Raw genomic sequence first — 14,458 nt, forward strand, 5'->3', positions numbered from 1 at the left:
TAGCGCGCTCGAAATGTTATATAGCCACTGCTTTGTCAGCAACGGTTTCTGTTGATGGTCCGTGCATTAAGGTTTGCATTCCGCTGACTCCGCCCCAGCGCCGCCTGACTAATTCGATTACCGAGACGCGTCGCGCGACGTGTAGCCGCCCAGGCGCGTTCCGTGGCGCGACGCTGCACGCTGACCTTGCGCTGACCACCCCTCGACTTCACTCCCCCCGACGCGTCTTCATTCATATATTTGCCGCAGACAACATGGATAGCGACGAGGAAATGCGCGTGGATGATAACGAGCCCATCAACTGGCCAACGACGACGAAAGGAAAGGGCAAGGGCAAGGCCACTCTGCATGATGAGCCATATGATCTCGAGAATCTCCCATGGTGCGTCGCTGAGTAACACGCCCGTGTTTGTGCAGTCCATGACAAAGGCGCAGGGTAGAGAAGTACCGGCCGGTGACTCTGGACGACATTGTGTCGCACCATGACATCACAAGCACGAGTGAGTGTTATGCCGAACGCGTCTCGAATACTTTGACGAGCGTGGTGCAGTCGAGAAGTTCATCGAGAAGAACAGGTTGCCGCACTTGCTGTTCTACGGACCGCCGGGTACTGGAAAGACCTCGACCATCCTCGCGGTTGCTCGTCGAATATACGGAGCGGACTACCGGAAGCAGATCCTCGAGGTACGTCAGTTATCTTTCCGTGGCGGACATCCATATTCATCCTGTGTGGGTAGTTGAACGCCTCGGACGATCGTGGTATCGATGTCGTGCGCGAACAAATCAAGAACTTCGCAGAGACCCGCACACTTTTCTCGAAGGGCTACAAGCTCATCGTCCTCGATGAGGCGGACATGATGACCACCGCCGCGCAATCCGCCCTTCGTCGTGTCATCGAGCAGTACACGAAGAACGTCCGGTTCTGTATTATCTGCAACTACGTCAACAAGATTATCCCCGCCATCCAGAGTCGATGTACGCGCTTCCGGTTCTCGCCACTCCCCAATGCGGAGGTGGAGAAGCGGGTAGACACCGTGATTGAACACGAAGGGTACGGCGAAGGGTTCTACTGAGTGACCCAATGTGCTCATGCCTGCTACAGCGTCAAAATCACCGAGGAGGGCAAGAAGGCCCTGCTGAAGCTCTCAAAAGGAGACATGCGTCGCGCCCTGAATGTGCTGCAGGCCTGCCACGCGGCATACGAGATGACCGGAGAGGCCGAGATTTACAACTGCACCGGCAACCCACAACCCGCCGACATTGAGACCATCGTGAACTCGATGTTACAGGACGACTTCACGACATCCTACAACAGTAGGTAGTTCTGGCACTGTGTCGTCCGCATGCGTGAATCGTGACACCGTCTATTCAGTGATCTCCGCGCTGAAGACCGACCGCGGGCTGGCTTTGCCGGACCTCATCAACGGCGCGTACGAGTATATTGACACGATCAACTTCAAGCCTCATGCTCGCATATACCTCCTGGACTTTCTCGCCACCACTGAGTGCGTGGTGCAATTCATCTGTCGGCGTTGATGCATACTTACAGGACATGTCATGCAGGCACAGGCTGTCGACTGGTGGGAGTGAGAAGCTGCAGTTCACTGCTCTTCTTGGAGCATTCAAGCATGCTGTTGAGTTATCCGCTAAGTCTGCTTGATAGATGTTCTGATGTAGCGTTATTACGGTACACGTGACTGACTACGTTGGGCCCTATGACATCCCTGTGTTATTTATTTCGTTTCCGTCATCATGGGTCGGTGGCGTAGTTGGTTATCGCATCTGTCTAACACACAGAAGGTCCTCAGTTCGAACCTGGGCCGACTCATCTTTTTCCCTTTGTTATGTTCAATTGGCGCCATTAGTAGCTTCATCCGGATATCATCATCACCTCGACTCTCTCCGCTTGAACTATCACTCAAATTGGCACGCTGTGCGTCTTGTTCATGAAAAACACTCAACTTGAAGATGCATGCTGCACTCCTCGTGGATGAAATCCTACAGCTTGTGTTTGGCTTCCTATCCAACGTTCCCGGACCTGCAAACGAATCGAGATGGACCTATGCGCAGCTGGCGCGATGCTGCAGAGCGTGGAGCAATCCTGCTCTGGATAGGCTGTGGGCGCACTTGGACGGGATGGAACCCGTCCTAACAGTGCTCCGCAACTGCGAGGACGCAGTGAGTATGAAATGGCTCCCATGTTGGGTAATACTGACCAGAATTGCATTTTCAGGCCCCCGAGGACGCAGCATCAAGAGTTCTGCACTACACTGTCCGTGTTAGGACGATTGCACATCTCCACAAGCCTACAGTACCAGATGCACTCCAACACTGCACCGCGATCTTTCCGCGACTCGAATCCGTGGTGCTCTTCTCCCAGGGATGCATGGTCCCGTACGCACTCGCCTCTTCCCCATCGTTGAGGCACGTCACCATCAATACTGCATTCCCGGATCGAATGGGGTCGATCGATGAACTGCTCGAGAGGAGCGACGCTGCGGCACTCTTTCTGCAACACACGCAGATCCAGGCTATTGATATACAACAAGTTCAAATTCGAGGGCGTATGAGCGCAAAACTAAGAGAAACCATCGCGTCCTACACACATCTGCGGAGCCTGTCAGTCCACGCTATGTCGTTTGGAATCGGGACCTTCGCTGCCGTCGCGGCCTTCCCTTGTCTGGAGACACTCGACTTGTCGGTGTATTTACGCGCAGACGAGATCCAATCGCGTATTCAGCCTTCCTCTGCGAACTTTCCGGCCTTGCGCGACCTTACCATACGCGCGTACGGCTCCGTTGTGGAAGCCATCCTCGTCCGCCTGCCCGTCGGTGGCCTCACCAAACTCCACCTCGAGCTAGAGATGTGTTTCGATGGGCCTGGGTACATGGAAGACGTCTTTGAACGCCTGGTGGAGAAAACGTCGGAGAGCCTCCGAGAGCTGTCGGTGAAGGATAGGGTGGACCGCAATGACTTGCAGAGCTCTGGGATCACTCAATGGTATGATCTCAACCTGCTCAGGCCTCTCGCTCGCCTCAAACAACTCAGACGCTTCACTCTCCGTGATTCCGACCTAAGCGATGCCGATCTGCAGGCTCTCGCCCAGTGGTGGCCTACACTCGAGCACCTGGATCTGGGGACATACGATCCGGAAGTCCCGGTCTCCGAATCGAAGACTCGCTTGACGCCTGCTGCACACTCGATAGCCGCATCCTCATTCCCTCATCTGTCGTCGATTGCACTCCCAGTAGCGTTACCCTCTCCGAACCGGTATCAGTAGTGTTTCGATACTGCTCCATCTGCGTTCCATGTTCCCATGTTTCCTTCAACTCGAAGTATGTCACTGTCCGGCGGTCATCCCAATCATGGCTTTACTTGCAGGTGTAGAATGTTGTGAGTAGAATACACACCAGTGGAACACTGTAGTCTAGACGAAAAAAAGGAACCGAAGGTGCCACGATTACGCAGAATCCGAAGATGATCGGTGCTGAGCCGGAGACCCGTCGTCCACATCTAGCCCTTCCAGCTGCGCGTGTGATTGTAACCCGAAGTTACTATCGCGCGGAAGGTTCGGATCGATGACAGCTCCCAACGAGCGGATAAAGCTTGGCACGTCGTCGTAGTTGTTCATCGACATGTGCAACGGGTCGTCCGAGTTGACTCGGACGACCGTCTGGTTGGCTTCTTGAAGTCGGAGCAGGAAGCGCGAGACGAGGATGGCGGTGAGGCTGATGATCGAGAGCAAAAGTGAGTGACATATTGACTGCATGACAACGCAACGTACGGAGAAGTGAAAACGGTTAGGTAGGTTACACCAGCACCTTTGGCGGTCGGCCCCAACTGGAGGTCCGAAGTTGAGAGGATCGTGATATCAGGAGCCTGTAGACGGTGAAGTACGCAGAGGCGGCTTACGGAGATGATCGACAGAACGAGATGAAGGGTGTTGAGGATGAACAGTACCCTGATATGGGTGACGAATATGTCAGATACTTCTGCTTGATTGCTGCGGGATAGACATACGCAAAATACACAGTTCCTACAAAGAACGAAACAGTGAGCGGAAAGCGTGAGTACATATTAGAATTGCATGTCATGGCACATACCATCACGAAGGAGGATATCGGAGAGAGACAATCTCTTCCACTGTCGGATCCCTCTGAGTGCATCGCGGCTATTCAGCTTAGTCCAGGTGATACAGACGAGAAGTGTATCTGCAACAATGAGCGGTACTCGAGAGATTATCACAACTGTACGATTGTATATTCAACGCGGGACAGTCAAATGTTATGCTGACAAACTTACGTCTGTTACGATGTCAGTATGAGCCCGAGAACGGAAAACACAGAAGCATGAAGGACGAACTTGATGTCCAGGCCCATTGTCGTATTGCTTGACTCAAGACACCCAAAAGGCGGAAATGTCACGCCCGATAGGGAGGATCCCATGCCAATGGGAATCTGCGCACGAGTTAGTGTATGTCCGTTCGCTTGATCGAAAGATTGACGTTCTGACCAAGTTAGCAACCAGGGGCGCAACAGATAAGACGAGTACTACAACTCCCAGCAACTTGCTCTTGCTCAGTACATAGGCACGGAGGGCAGAGAAGACTGTTGCGGAATAAGATGTGAGTGGACACATTGTAATATGTCCCTGCGGAGACTCTTGCTTACCGGCCCAGGGAACGAACTGCAGGAAACTGACAGCATATCCCGCCTTCCGGAATGCTGAACAGCTATGGTTGGCATATCACTACGCGCCCCAAAATATCGTCTCAGAGAGCAGATGCCCACCTCTGTATCGACCCCAGATTCAGTCAACATGATGGTTGGCGATCAAAGGTCTAAATAATTGATATTACTCACCTCGTCAGAATGAAAGGACGCAAATGCGACCAAGGCGAAGATGTAGACCATTGTGGAGATAGCCTTGTTCGCGAAGAACAAGAGCGACGATCCCGAGCTAGTCAACTTGGTGGACCAAAAGCAGGCTACCTCGCGGTCAAGTGTCGTGACGGAGCTGTAGAGGAAGAGGACTGCAGTGAAAGAGGGCGAGGGCATGAGTTTCACGGAGACGGTCACTTGCGGTCAAAGAGACTGACCAGCAGCCGCCACGCCGCAGAATGACTCTGTGTATCTGTTGAAAGGGTCAGAACATGCAAAGACAGGATGTCATAGGCGCTCCAGGTAATACGTACAGGCTGTCGAACAGAGAGACGATTGCAGCAGCCTCGGCAGCCTGGTCAGAAGACATGGGTCCTATGTTAGTCTACAACTGAGTCGGGTCGAGGATTCCAGGGAATAGTCGGAATGTCGGAGATATAATAGTTGCGCACCGAGGCCTTAAAAGATGATGAGAAAAGCTGCGGAAGGCTTGAAGTCCACGGGCTCTTGGCTGGTTGGTGAGAGACTCGCCACGCATGCTGGCGCCGCCGTCCTTCTCTGACACTTCCGACCGGATCGCGTCTTTCTGAGTGAACTATACAGGTAAGTATGTTCTCTTTCGCAGGTAGGACCGTTGTTTGAGGCTGACATGAGGCGGCTATAAGCTGTCAACAGCCTAACATTGTAGCCGCTTGGGATGAATAAGACCGTCACGGTGATGGCACCGCGTGGCGGTGACTCCATCGACGTGGACGTACTTACAGCTGCGTATACCGAAGTGAGGATTACTCGCATGTTTCAATCAAGAGCATGGGTTAGAGGATCAACTTACCAGTCGTGAGATCGCGCTGAGGGTGTGATACTCAGGTAGGCGTAGTAACCCCAGATAGTGTCTGAATCCGAGCTCCCTCGGATCCTTGACACCATGCGCAGAGTAGAGCGATAGCAGGATAACAGCGCAAGCATGAAACCAAAGAACATGTGAATGAGTACTAGCGTAGCTCTCCATCCAGTGGATGGTAAGAAGAAAAGCGCGGATACCCCGAGCAGCAAACCGCGGCTGGTCAGAGAACGCGTGACAGTTGCCTACCAAGGACGGTATCGCATGCTCGTACATCGTAGTCGGCTGCGAGGAATGGTAGTACAAGATCGCCGCCCGCGAGGTACGATAGCACAGTTTCGGCGGCCACGGAGTATGATAGGACGCTTTCGGAGGCCACGACGTATGGCAGCACAGCTTCAGCTCATGCCAGGAATGATCATGCAGTGTCTGCGCCGAACATGAATGAACGTACATAATCGTTAGTGTCTTCTTGAAAGTCAAGCGTGCTCTAACCTTCCCTGGTCCCTAGCCAATATGGTTGAAATACTCCGAAAGAATAGGGTGGGTTTGTAGAGGAGAAACGTCAGTCGCCGCGGCGGCGGACGCGGTGGAAGGCCCAAAAGGACGATGACGTCACGCGCTGTTGGGCGGAGCTGGTACATAAGCGCGTTCGTGCCAATGCTTGTCGCCATCACCCTTCTTGACCTCTGACCACAACCATCCTCTCTATTGCAGCTCATGGTTCTCGCTTTGTCTGTCTCCGAGCTCACTTCAAGTTAATTCAGTGACCCGACTCGACGGCAGCTTCCCGGGTCGTTGCCATGGCGGGCCTCTGCCGACGGCGTTGACTGCTCGATGGTGCAGTCGCGGCATTCTCCAGACACAGGATGTCGTCAAGGTGGCTCCAAGACCGTCTTATCTCAAGGTACGCACCCCATCTACAATGTCTTTTATGTTGAAAGCGCATATATGCGCCCAGTTTTCCTTGGCACATGCGGTAAGTCGCCCCTTTGACCCCTCGTTCCTCGACCTGCGCAAGCATCTCCCACATACAGGGTCTTTCCTAGCCCCATCTTCCATATTCCTATCTCTTAGCGCACACTCCTGTCTTGCTTCTTGTGCTTGACCGGCTGCATCTGAGTCCATCTCTCCCGTCGCTCACGCTGAAGTCTGCTCTCCCTATGGCAAGTCTTTTCCTACCGCCCTTCCTCCCAGATTTCATCCCCCGCGATCATGTCGTCTATCTGCTAGTGGGCTGTACCATAAGATTCCTTTTCCTTTTCCCATCGCTGTCTTTAGTCTCTCTTCCGAGTCGTAGTTATCATTGTTCAGTGCATTTGCCAGTGTACAGTAGCCAGTAGCGTAGCAGTAAGCAATGTTATGTATCTTCATGACTGCACTGGGAAGAAATCATCGGAATCTATCCAAATCACAAATGTTCTCGCCGCCAATGGTTGTATGATAGCACATCGCAGCGGTATGATAGCCCGCCGCGGAGGTATGGTCGTGCGCTACCATACCTAGCGCCTGTACTACCATTGCCGATCAGTATGCTCATACGGGGCGGTCTTCTGAGAGCACGCCGACCAGACCTCGTCGTTGAATATATGTATTGCCATTGTCTACAAGTATGACAGGGCATTATAGTACATGCGCAAGGTTTTGTGATGGGCGGTCCCCGCAAGAAACGCTTCGGCAACTTCCGGCCCGGATTCTCAATCGAAGACCTACTTATGCACCAACGTGAGATACGTTCACTACTGCCACCGTCGTATTCTGCGAATACAGTGCCACGGAGAACTCATGTCGGACTACGCTGGGACTAGTACAAGGAGGCGATTCATTCACACGAAGAACCGGGACGCCCACACCGCGCCCACTCTTGCGCCCCCTCACCGCCAGCGGCTCTTGCCACCGTATATAAGCAGCGTGTCCGGAGAATTGGACAGCTCTCAAAGACCCTCACCAGTACCTCAGACTTCTCATGAATATCTGGTAAGTTTCTCTATGCATGCAACTCGCAGGGCATTAGAACTGATCGCACTGTTTATTCGACTTGAAGGGACTTTGTACAGAAATACGGGGTCGGCCAAGAGACGACAACCACTTATCGGGATGGTGTATGGACTACGGAAGTGCGAAGACGTAAGTCCGTTCAATGAGGTCGTGTTCTATTGATACAGATGCTGATACAGTACGCATATCCTCTACACAGACACGGTTCGAAGCAGAATGAAGGAGCTCGCTGTAGGTACGTATCGCGGTGGCGTCTTCAACGAGAGGTTCAGTAATTAACGTCCACCTACAGCGATATTCTGCTGCTGCAGACAGAAGGAAGACGACTTCGCCCCGTAAATGTATGCCCCAGTGACAGCGACAGCAACAGCGTGACATAGAGTGAACGCAATGCCTTCCTCGAGATCGCGAACCACGAGTGTCTCACGGCATCCAGCTGTCGCCGCTGGCGGATAGTCACAACGCCGGAAGCCTCTAAGCCTGACCCAGCGTAGGCAGCGCTCGGTTTATGTGGCAGATTCAGGTAACTCGTCCGCCTCTGCCACAGTGGCGGCACCGTTCGGCTCCATCCTTGCCGCAGCAGCTGGCGTCGGCTTCTCTTTTTTCTTCTTTTGCACCCACGCCGCTGCTTCCTCGACAGCAGCATATGGTCGCGTCTTGTATGCCATGAGATATCCTTGCAGCGTCGCCATAGAGAATGTGCGTGCAGGGATGATCTCGGCGAAGCGGTCCGCGAGATCTGCAGCTTGTGTCGCAGAAAGGTTGGCGACGCGAGAGGTGTGCACGGAGCCAGGGTACACGCTCGAGATGCCTTCGGGCATGGTAGACGCGTCAGAACGAGACGGCGAGGCAGAGGAAGTGGCGTTGGTGCTGCTAGAGCCGGTCTGAGTCTTCTCAGAGTCGTCTGCGCTGCGGTTGGATGAGGCTTCACCCTCTTCACTCGGAGTGCACGTATAGAAGCGCTTGAACAGCTCCTTCACCTGGTACGTGCTCGCAAGGTGGAATTCGATGTGTAGATCGAGCCTGCCAGGCCGCAGGAGCGCCGGGTCCAGCGACCCATAACTGTTCGTCGTCGCGAACAAGATGCGCCCCTCGTGTGCCGCGATCCCATCCAGAGCATTAAGGAGACCGCTCAGCGTGACCCTGCCGAACTGCGTCTCCTTGCCAGAATCACCAGTGTCCTCTGGGGAGGATGCGCGGCTTTGGTGTGTATGTGATTGCGTCTCAGGGTCGACGATGTCGCGCTTGATGCTGCGCGTGAAGGCAGCGTCGACATCTTCCATGAGGACGATGCATGACTTGGGAAGGTGAGCGATGAGCGACTTTAGGTTGTTGTCGTCGAGGCCCATCACGGTGAGGGAAAGGATGTAAATGCTGAGTCCGAGCTCGCCAGCAATTGTGTGGATCATAGATGTCTTCCCGGCACCCGGCGCGCCGTGCAGGAGATAGCCTCGGCGGAACGGAATCCCTGGATTATGTGCAAAGTCAACAGATGTATCGCCAAGGAAACTCGACGGACACACCTCTATCAGCGTACCACTTCTTGCTGCTCAAGAAGTCGCGGGCATCATCAAGAACGAGTTCGAGTACTCCAGGGTCGAGGATGACTGAAGAAGGCGGCCGTTTGGTCTGCATAGCTACTCGTCTCCATCGGTCGCCACTATACGCAAGACAGTGAGCTTGGTGAGCCACATGCAAGATTCAAAAGGACGTACTCTTCTGCGACGCTGACTTCAATTAGATGCTCGTTAGCCACCTTGTAAGCCTTCCGAGCATCACGAAGCAGCTCCCGAAGCAGGGCCGGACTCCTTGTAAGCATTCTGTGAAGCGGTGTGTTAGCCCAACACGATACTATGAGGGATGAGGACCATACCGGATCTGCAGGTAGTCCTCCGCATGTCCGTAAGAACCGGCCGTCGTCACGCGGTCGCGACTGATGGTGATGTAATGCCCTTTGTACCACGCAGAATACGTCTGCGATGTGGAGGGCAGGAAGACGACGTTGTACTCAGCTTCCTGGTCCGAGTCGTCGTTCTCGCCGAGGTCGTCGATCGTGCCTCCGCGAGTGCTAACTTCGATGTCTCGAGCGGTCTCTGGTTAGCCACAGAACAGGTATGAGCTTTGTGTATGCCAAACAAGCTGCGAAAAGACGTACGAAAAACCTTCTTCTTAGACAACCAGTGCATCAGCCAGTCTGAAGTACGCAGACGTGGGATTAGCGTCCACCGCCTTCTCAGGGCAAAGCTCACGCACCTGCAGCATCATCATCAAAATCAAAGGTAGCAGTGACCCATAGCGACTGGCAGAGCTTCTCCCAAATCTTGCTCAGGGAACGGCGGAGGCCTTCCACGAGCGCGCCAATAAGGAGGAGCCGCGCCCAGTCCCAGAATGCAGATGCGGAAAGTAGGGTGAAGACCATGCGGGGAAGAGACAGCGGCAGGGGCCCATCTGAAAACGCTGCAGGACGAGAAGCGAAGCCATTTGAGGGCTCGGACGGAGATGCGGTAGTAGCTACGGTTGCGTTCATATGCAGAGACCGGGGGTTCAGGACGGAAAGGACGGCCTGCAGGATCTCGGCTGCGTCCATCTTGGAGGTGGCGGACGGTGGGGTGGGTACGCCTGTGCAGCTCGGCCTTTTAAGTGAGTCACGTAGCCCTAGGACTCGGCAGCCGCAGCTGCACTCAGGGCAAGTCACTGTTTTGCGGGACCGGGTGCTTCGCTTCGATTTTGGAGAAACTTCGACTGGCGGACATGCCTCGAGGACTCACAAGGTGGTATGGAAGATAGTCCATCATCGCCTCGCGCAGATTGGTTGCAGATAAGTGTGGCTTAGAGCAAGGTTGAAAGCGGCCCCTGACCACATCCAGCGTCTTATACGTGGACTCGGCAGTCTGACACCATACTGTTACATCTGTATTCCGTGAATGGCCAGCCGTACAAGACTGCAGCACCGTAGTCCTCGAAGACTATCGGTCTGGATGCAAGGCGAGACAACAATGCAGGGACGCTGGCGATGCCGACGATCTGTACAGAAGACGCACGCAGACAGCCTCGAGGCGGAGATGCATGAAGGGATTTCAATTTGAAACATCTCGGTGGGATTACCTACAGGATAGTATCAGGGTCCTCAGTACCCACGGAATATGAAGCAGGTGAGGTCGGGATGATGGGACTCGGGCTAATGTTAGACATACCTTGAAGTATTACTGCAGGTCGTCGCGGCTCGCTCCGCCATATCCCATTTCCGGACATCCATGATCCCGTCGCGCAAGAGGTGTAAAACTTGCAGTTCGGCACAGCAGGGACAGAAATAGCAATGAGCGAACTCTAGATATTGCGAATCGAGTTCAAGGCAGAACAGTGCGCGTATGAGGCCTGAGGACTTCCCCGAGGTCGACCTGAGCTAGGACATGAGCGGAAAGCTGCGTCAGGAGGGAGGGTTGTCCAGCTCAGCCACGCATCGAGGCTGGATGGGCTACGAGGGCTAAGTAGCTAGGAGGAGGACACGAACTTGGTGTGGGTAACCGCCACGCGTCTATGGCAAAAGGGTCACGTGGCTCGTGTCATTGTGCCTTGCGCACGGCCTGACCCAATCTTGTGCTCGCCGAAGACTTCCCGGTATTGCCAAGCCGACACGGGTACTCCAGTGTACCCAGCATCGCCCTTGTAAGTCTAGCTAGGGTAGGAAGAATGGGAGACAGCCCAAGAACAAGCAAAGACTCAAATTAATCAACAACGAGCGGCGAAAAGGGCCGAGTCGCAGGTAGGGAATTGGTCGCAACCTTTGAAGCTTATACATCTCCCTCACACCCGTAACACTCTTAGAATCATGTTGTCTGGCAGCCTTGACAAGAGGCGTTGTCACCGCAATCCTTTTCCTCGTCGGCGGGCTGCTCCTGGCGCTGGTCGCTGTGGCACAGCATCCAATACGTCTACTGGACGACTGGTGGTACGAGCGAAAGAGGCACACACAGGCTCGGAGGCCACGGCCACATTCTGGTCATTGCTCAGCACTTGGCTGGGACAAGTTATCGACGGCATCTTCGCTGGGTTCGTCTTGGTCCGCGCCGATATCTCTTCCTGTACCGCAATGACTGCGGTGACGATCGATTACTTTCAGATGTCCACTCTGTCGTACGGTATGTCTCCCCATCAATGCTATCTAGGCATGTGCCTGATCTGGCTGACCGAATTGGTGATCTGGCACGCAAATAAGGACGGATATACCGGGAAGGACTATTGCCTTCGCGCAGGCAGAAGTGCCTCACAGTTGCTGGGGATATGCGGCCAAAGTGCGCCGCCCGCAGATATGCGGTTGGCAACGGACACGTGTAATCGCCTCTCCTGCGTCGATACAGACACAGGACCCCACAAGACTGGTAACCAGGCGTATAGTATATAATGGGGCCCTTTTCGAGCGCGGCCCCTCCGAAGACTATCCCTCACATGCAATCTGCTTTCTGTGTCGCTCCCAGTCATGTACGTCACGCTTGAACATGTGCTTGGGATCGATATCTCATGCTCTCGTAGGCGTTGGTCCGTTGAACCTCCCCGAAAGGAGGAGTGAACCGGAACATTACCGTCAAGGCGGCTACCATAACTGTGGATACCGGACGAGCAGGTCATGGTAAGCTGTCCTAAAGGTCTTTCAACTCTGAGCGCCGTTGATCAGTCGCTGTTAGTTAGAACGTCACAACGCAGATTCTCTGATGGCCGCACTGTATAGCTGCTCCGCGGCCTTTCAGTGACTTTATTCGCCGGGTGCAGGTGAGTCTCTGAAATCTTGATCTCCGACCAGATTTGTCTTGCCCGCCGTCCTACGGTCCACGATGTCATAGGATTGTTCATTTATTCACTTTCAGCCACAGCCGCATAGCCATGACTCCTACACCATCGCGACATTCAAGGGTTCATTCGAGTCGTTTCCGCTTATTTGGTGTTATAAGACTCGACTTTAGGATCCGTCAGGGGCCTCGGTACATTCAGTACTCGACCATGGCTGTGTCTCCCGCCTTCGATCTGGATCACAATAGGTCGGCTCTTACCATACTAGTCCTCTCACTGCGCGGCATGTACGGCGTGGTCGATGTTACATGATGCATTAACAGGTTCAGCTCTGCGACTCCTCTCCCCAAACGCAGAATAATAGGGGAAGTGCACACATTCGATGATGTCAGACCCAATTGCGTGGGGCAAAACCCGGGAGGTGCGAGTGGTTTAGATCGCAATCGAGCCGAGAGCACACCGACCATGGATTGCATATATAAGGCGAGCCCACTCGTCCCTTCGAAATCATCAACGAGTACCGTTCACCCCAAGTTACCACCGAGAACACCCTTACCCTTAGCCACACACCGCTGAAGTATTGATCGTCATGGGGTAAGTGTTTCACAATTGACACTCCCGTCCGTATGCTGATTTGGAGCGACACAGTGCAATTATCTCAGCCATCATCCGTGTGTAGACGTTCTTCGTGTTTAGCCGTCTGCAGGTTAACTGATGTACCTTCGCGCAGTGGTTCCTGTTGCGATTGTCGGCGTCGTCGCTCACGTTGTCATCAAGAGTATTGGCTTCATCGTCCGCGTGATCACAAGTACGTCGTATATCTATCGTCGTCGCACATCTGATGAGTTGACATGTCCCTGCAGAAGTCTTGTGTTTGCCGTTCGTCCTAGGTTACTTCATGTGCTTCGCGGACGACGACGAAGGCCTCGGACGACGCTCGGTGAAACCTGGTGACGCATCGGGACGCTCCCTTCGCCGTACGAATAGCATCGATTCCTTCTTGGATCGATTGGCCCGCGGGAACAGGTAGTCAGGCCCAGTGAGAACAGCGAAAATATATGTCGGACAATGCTGAACAAATCAGACAGTCTCAAGAATTAGATGGAATGATGGTGGAAAGAGTGCCGAAGGACATCAGATATTGAGCGCCTCCGAGCACAAGGAGGTTGTCCACGCGTCTGTGTCATCCCCTTCGTCCTCTATGTCAGGAAACCGTAGAATTATGATGTATTATCCTATTTCGATCAATCGTCTCATCTCTCACTCTCGCTCTTTGCGTGACTTAACTCAGGAGTAGCTGGATTCCACTGAGATATCCAGCATCGACCTGGCTTGGCTAAGTTCAAGTGAGTTATATTGATAGTATACCGCACGCAATCTGCACTGGCGATACTAACAAGCTATCATGCTATTCTGATTCCATGCAGAATTATGGAGCCTTCCAACGATGTCAATACAGACTCCGAGGTCTTCTTCTGCGGTTGCCTGGCATGCGGCCGCAAGAACAAACACTGGGTATCGCGTCCAACTTGGTTCCGTCACAAGACAGCTCGCGAAGACCAGATACGCACCGGCCAGATCCCTCCTCCGGATACATCGTATTCCGTGCCATTGAAACGCGGTCGAGATGTTGAGAATCACTCTGAAGATCCCCCCCAGGAACCTCCGAGGAAACGCAGTACTGCGGTGGAGGTATCTGGTGAGACTACATGAGTAGGAGAAGCCGGACCCTCCGCTTCGAGTAGTCGGGCCATTTCCCCACTGGCCGACGGCCCTCCGGTCTCCAGCTTTGGCATATCTGAGGTATGTGGTTTTCATGTGAGCTCATCATACCTGTCATGTACTGATTGATTTGTCTAGCCACAAGATGAACACGTTAGAACTTCAGACGGTTCAGTCACAGCGGTTGAAGAGTGTAATGTTCACTCACGCAGCTTGGAAGTATGTTTCTCTG

The 14,458-nt window shown here is 53.6% G+C and overlaps 6 protein-coding genes and 1 non-coding gene across 7 annotated transcripts; 5 read left to right on the forward strand and 2 right to left on the reverse strand.

The window, feature by feature from the left end:
* Nucleotides 1–168: 168 nt before the first annotated feature.
* L226DRAFT_553764 (P-loop containing nucleoside triphosphate hydrolase protein) lies at nt 169–1,691 on the forward strand. Its single transcript, XM_067682950.1, has 7 exons — nt 169–382; nt 436–500; nt 551–684; nt 738–1,051; nt 1,103–1,314; nt 1,373–1,505; nt 1,564–1,691. The coding sequence occupies exons 1-7, from the start codon at nt 255–257 to the stop codon at nt 1,658–1,660; spliced, it is 1,083 nt and encodes a 360-aa protein (XP_067533851.1). The 5' UTR covers nt 169–254; the 3' UTR covers nt 1,661–1,691.
* Nucleotides 1,692–1,754: 63 nt separating this feature from the next.
* Nucleotides 1,755–1,828, forward strand: L226DRAFT_t148. Its single transcript has one exon. It is a non-coding gene; the product is annotated as a tRNA-Val (tRNA).
* Nucleotides 1,829–1,911: 83 nt separating this feature from the next.
* L226DRAFT_614193 (uncharacterized protein) lies at nt 1,912–3,455 on the forward strand. The gene is made up of 2 exons (XM_067686599.1): nt 1,912–2,178; nt 2,234–3,455. Exons 1-2 carry the CDS (start codon nt 1,969–1,971, stop codon nt 3,278–3,280), a joined length of 1,257 nt encoding a protein of 418 aa, XP_067533852.1. The 5' UTR covers nt 1,912–1,968; the 3' UTR covers nt 3,281–3,455.
* Nucleotides 3,456–4,307: 852 nt separating this feature from the next.
* On the reverse strand, nt 4,308–5,250 carry L226DRAFT_524110 (uncharacterized protein; the record flags this gene model as incomplete). Its single annotated transcript, XM_067678865.1, has 7 exons — nt 4,308–4,457; nt 4,513–4,607; nt 4,671–4,732; nt 4,791–4,792; nt 4,863–5,032; nt 5,099–5,133; nt 5,195–5,250. The coding sequence occupies 7 exons, from the start codon at nt 5,248–5,250 to the stop codon at nt 4,308–4,310; spliced, it is 570 nt and encodes a 189-aa protein (XP_067533853.1).
* Nucleotides 5,251–8,225: 2,975 nt separating this feature from the next.
* On the reverse strand, nt 8,226–10,246 carry L226DRAFT_465741 (P-loop containing nucleoside triphosphate hydrolase protein; the record flags this gene model as incomplete). Its single annotated transcript, XM_067675938.1, has 6 exons — nt 8,226–9,187; nt 9,243–9,379; nt 9,435–9,539; nt 9,593–9,812; nt 9,875–9,913; nt 9,973–10,246. The coding sequence occupies 6 exons, from the start codon at nt 10,244–10,246 to the stop codon at nt 8,226–8,228; spliced, it is 1,737 nt and encodes a 578-aa protein (XP_067533854.1).
* Nucleotides 10,247–11,331: 1,085 nt separating this feature from the next.
* L226DRAFT_107122 (uncharacterized protein) lies at nt 11,332–12,172 on the forward strand. Its single transcript, XM_067672088.1, has 3 exons — nt 11,332–11,482; nt 11,545–11,858; nt 11,936–12,172. The coding sequence occupies exons 2-3, from the start codon at nt 11,549–11,551 to the stop codon at nt 12,052–12,054; spliced, it is 429 nt and encodes a 142-aa protein (XP_067533855.1). The 5' UTR covers nt 11,332–11,482; nt 11,545–11,548; the 3' UTR covers nt 12,055–12,172.
* A 783-nt stretch (nt 12,173–12,955) lies between these two features.
* L226DRAFT_107127 (uncharacterized protein) lies at nt 12,956–13,630 on the forward strand. The gene is made up of 5 exons (XM_067672089.1): nt 12,956–13,098; nt 13,153–13,175; nt 13,235–13,312; nt 13,368–13,543; nt 13,589–13,630. Exons 1-4 carry the CDS (start codon nt 13,094–13,096, stop codon nt 13,532–13,534), a joined length of 273 nt encoding a protein of 90 aa, XP_067533856.1. The 5' UTR covers nt 12,956–13,093; the 3' UTR covers nt 13,535–13,543; nt 13,589–13,630.
* Nucleotides 13,631–14,458: the final 828 nt, after the last annotated feature.

The sequence above is a fragment of the Lentinus tigrinus genome, assembly GCF_003813185.1.
Source record: "Lentinus tigrinus ALCF2SS1-7 unplaced genomic scaffold L226scaffold_18, whole genome shotgun sequence".
NCBI lineage: Eukaryota > Fungi > Basidiomycota > Agaricomycetes > Polyporales > Polyporaceae > Lentinus > Lentinus tigrinus.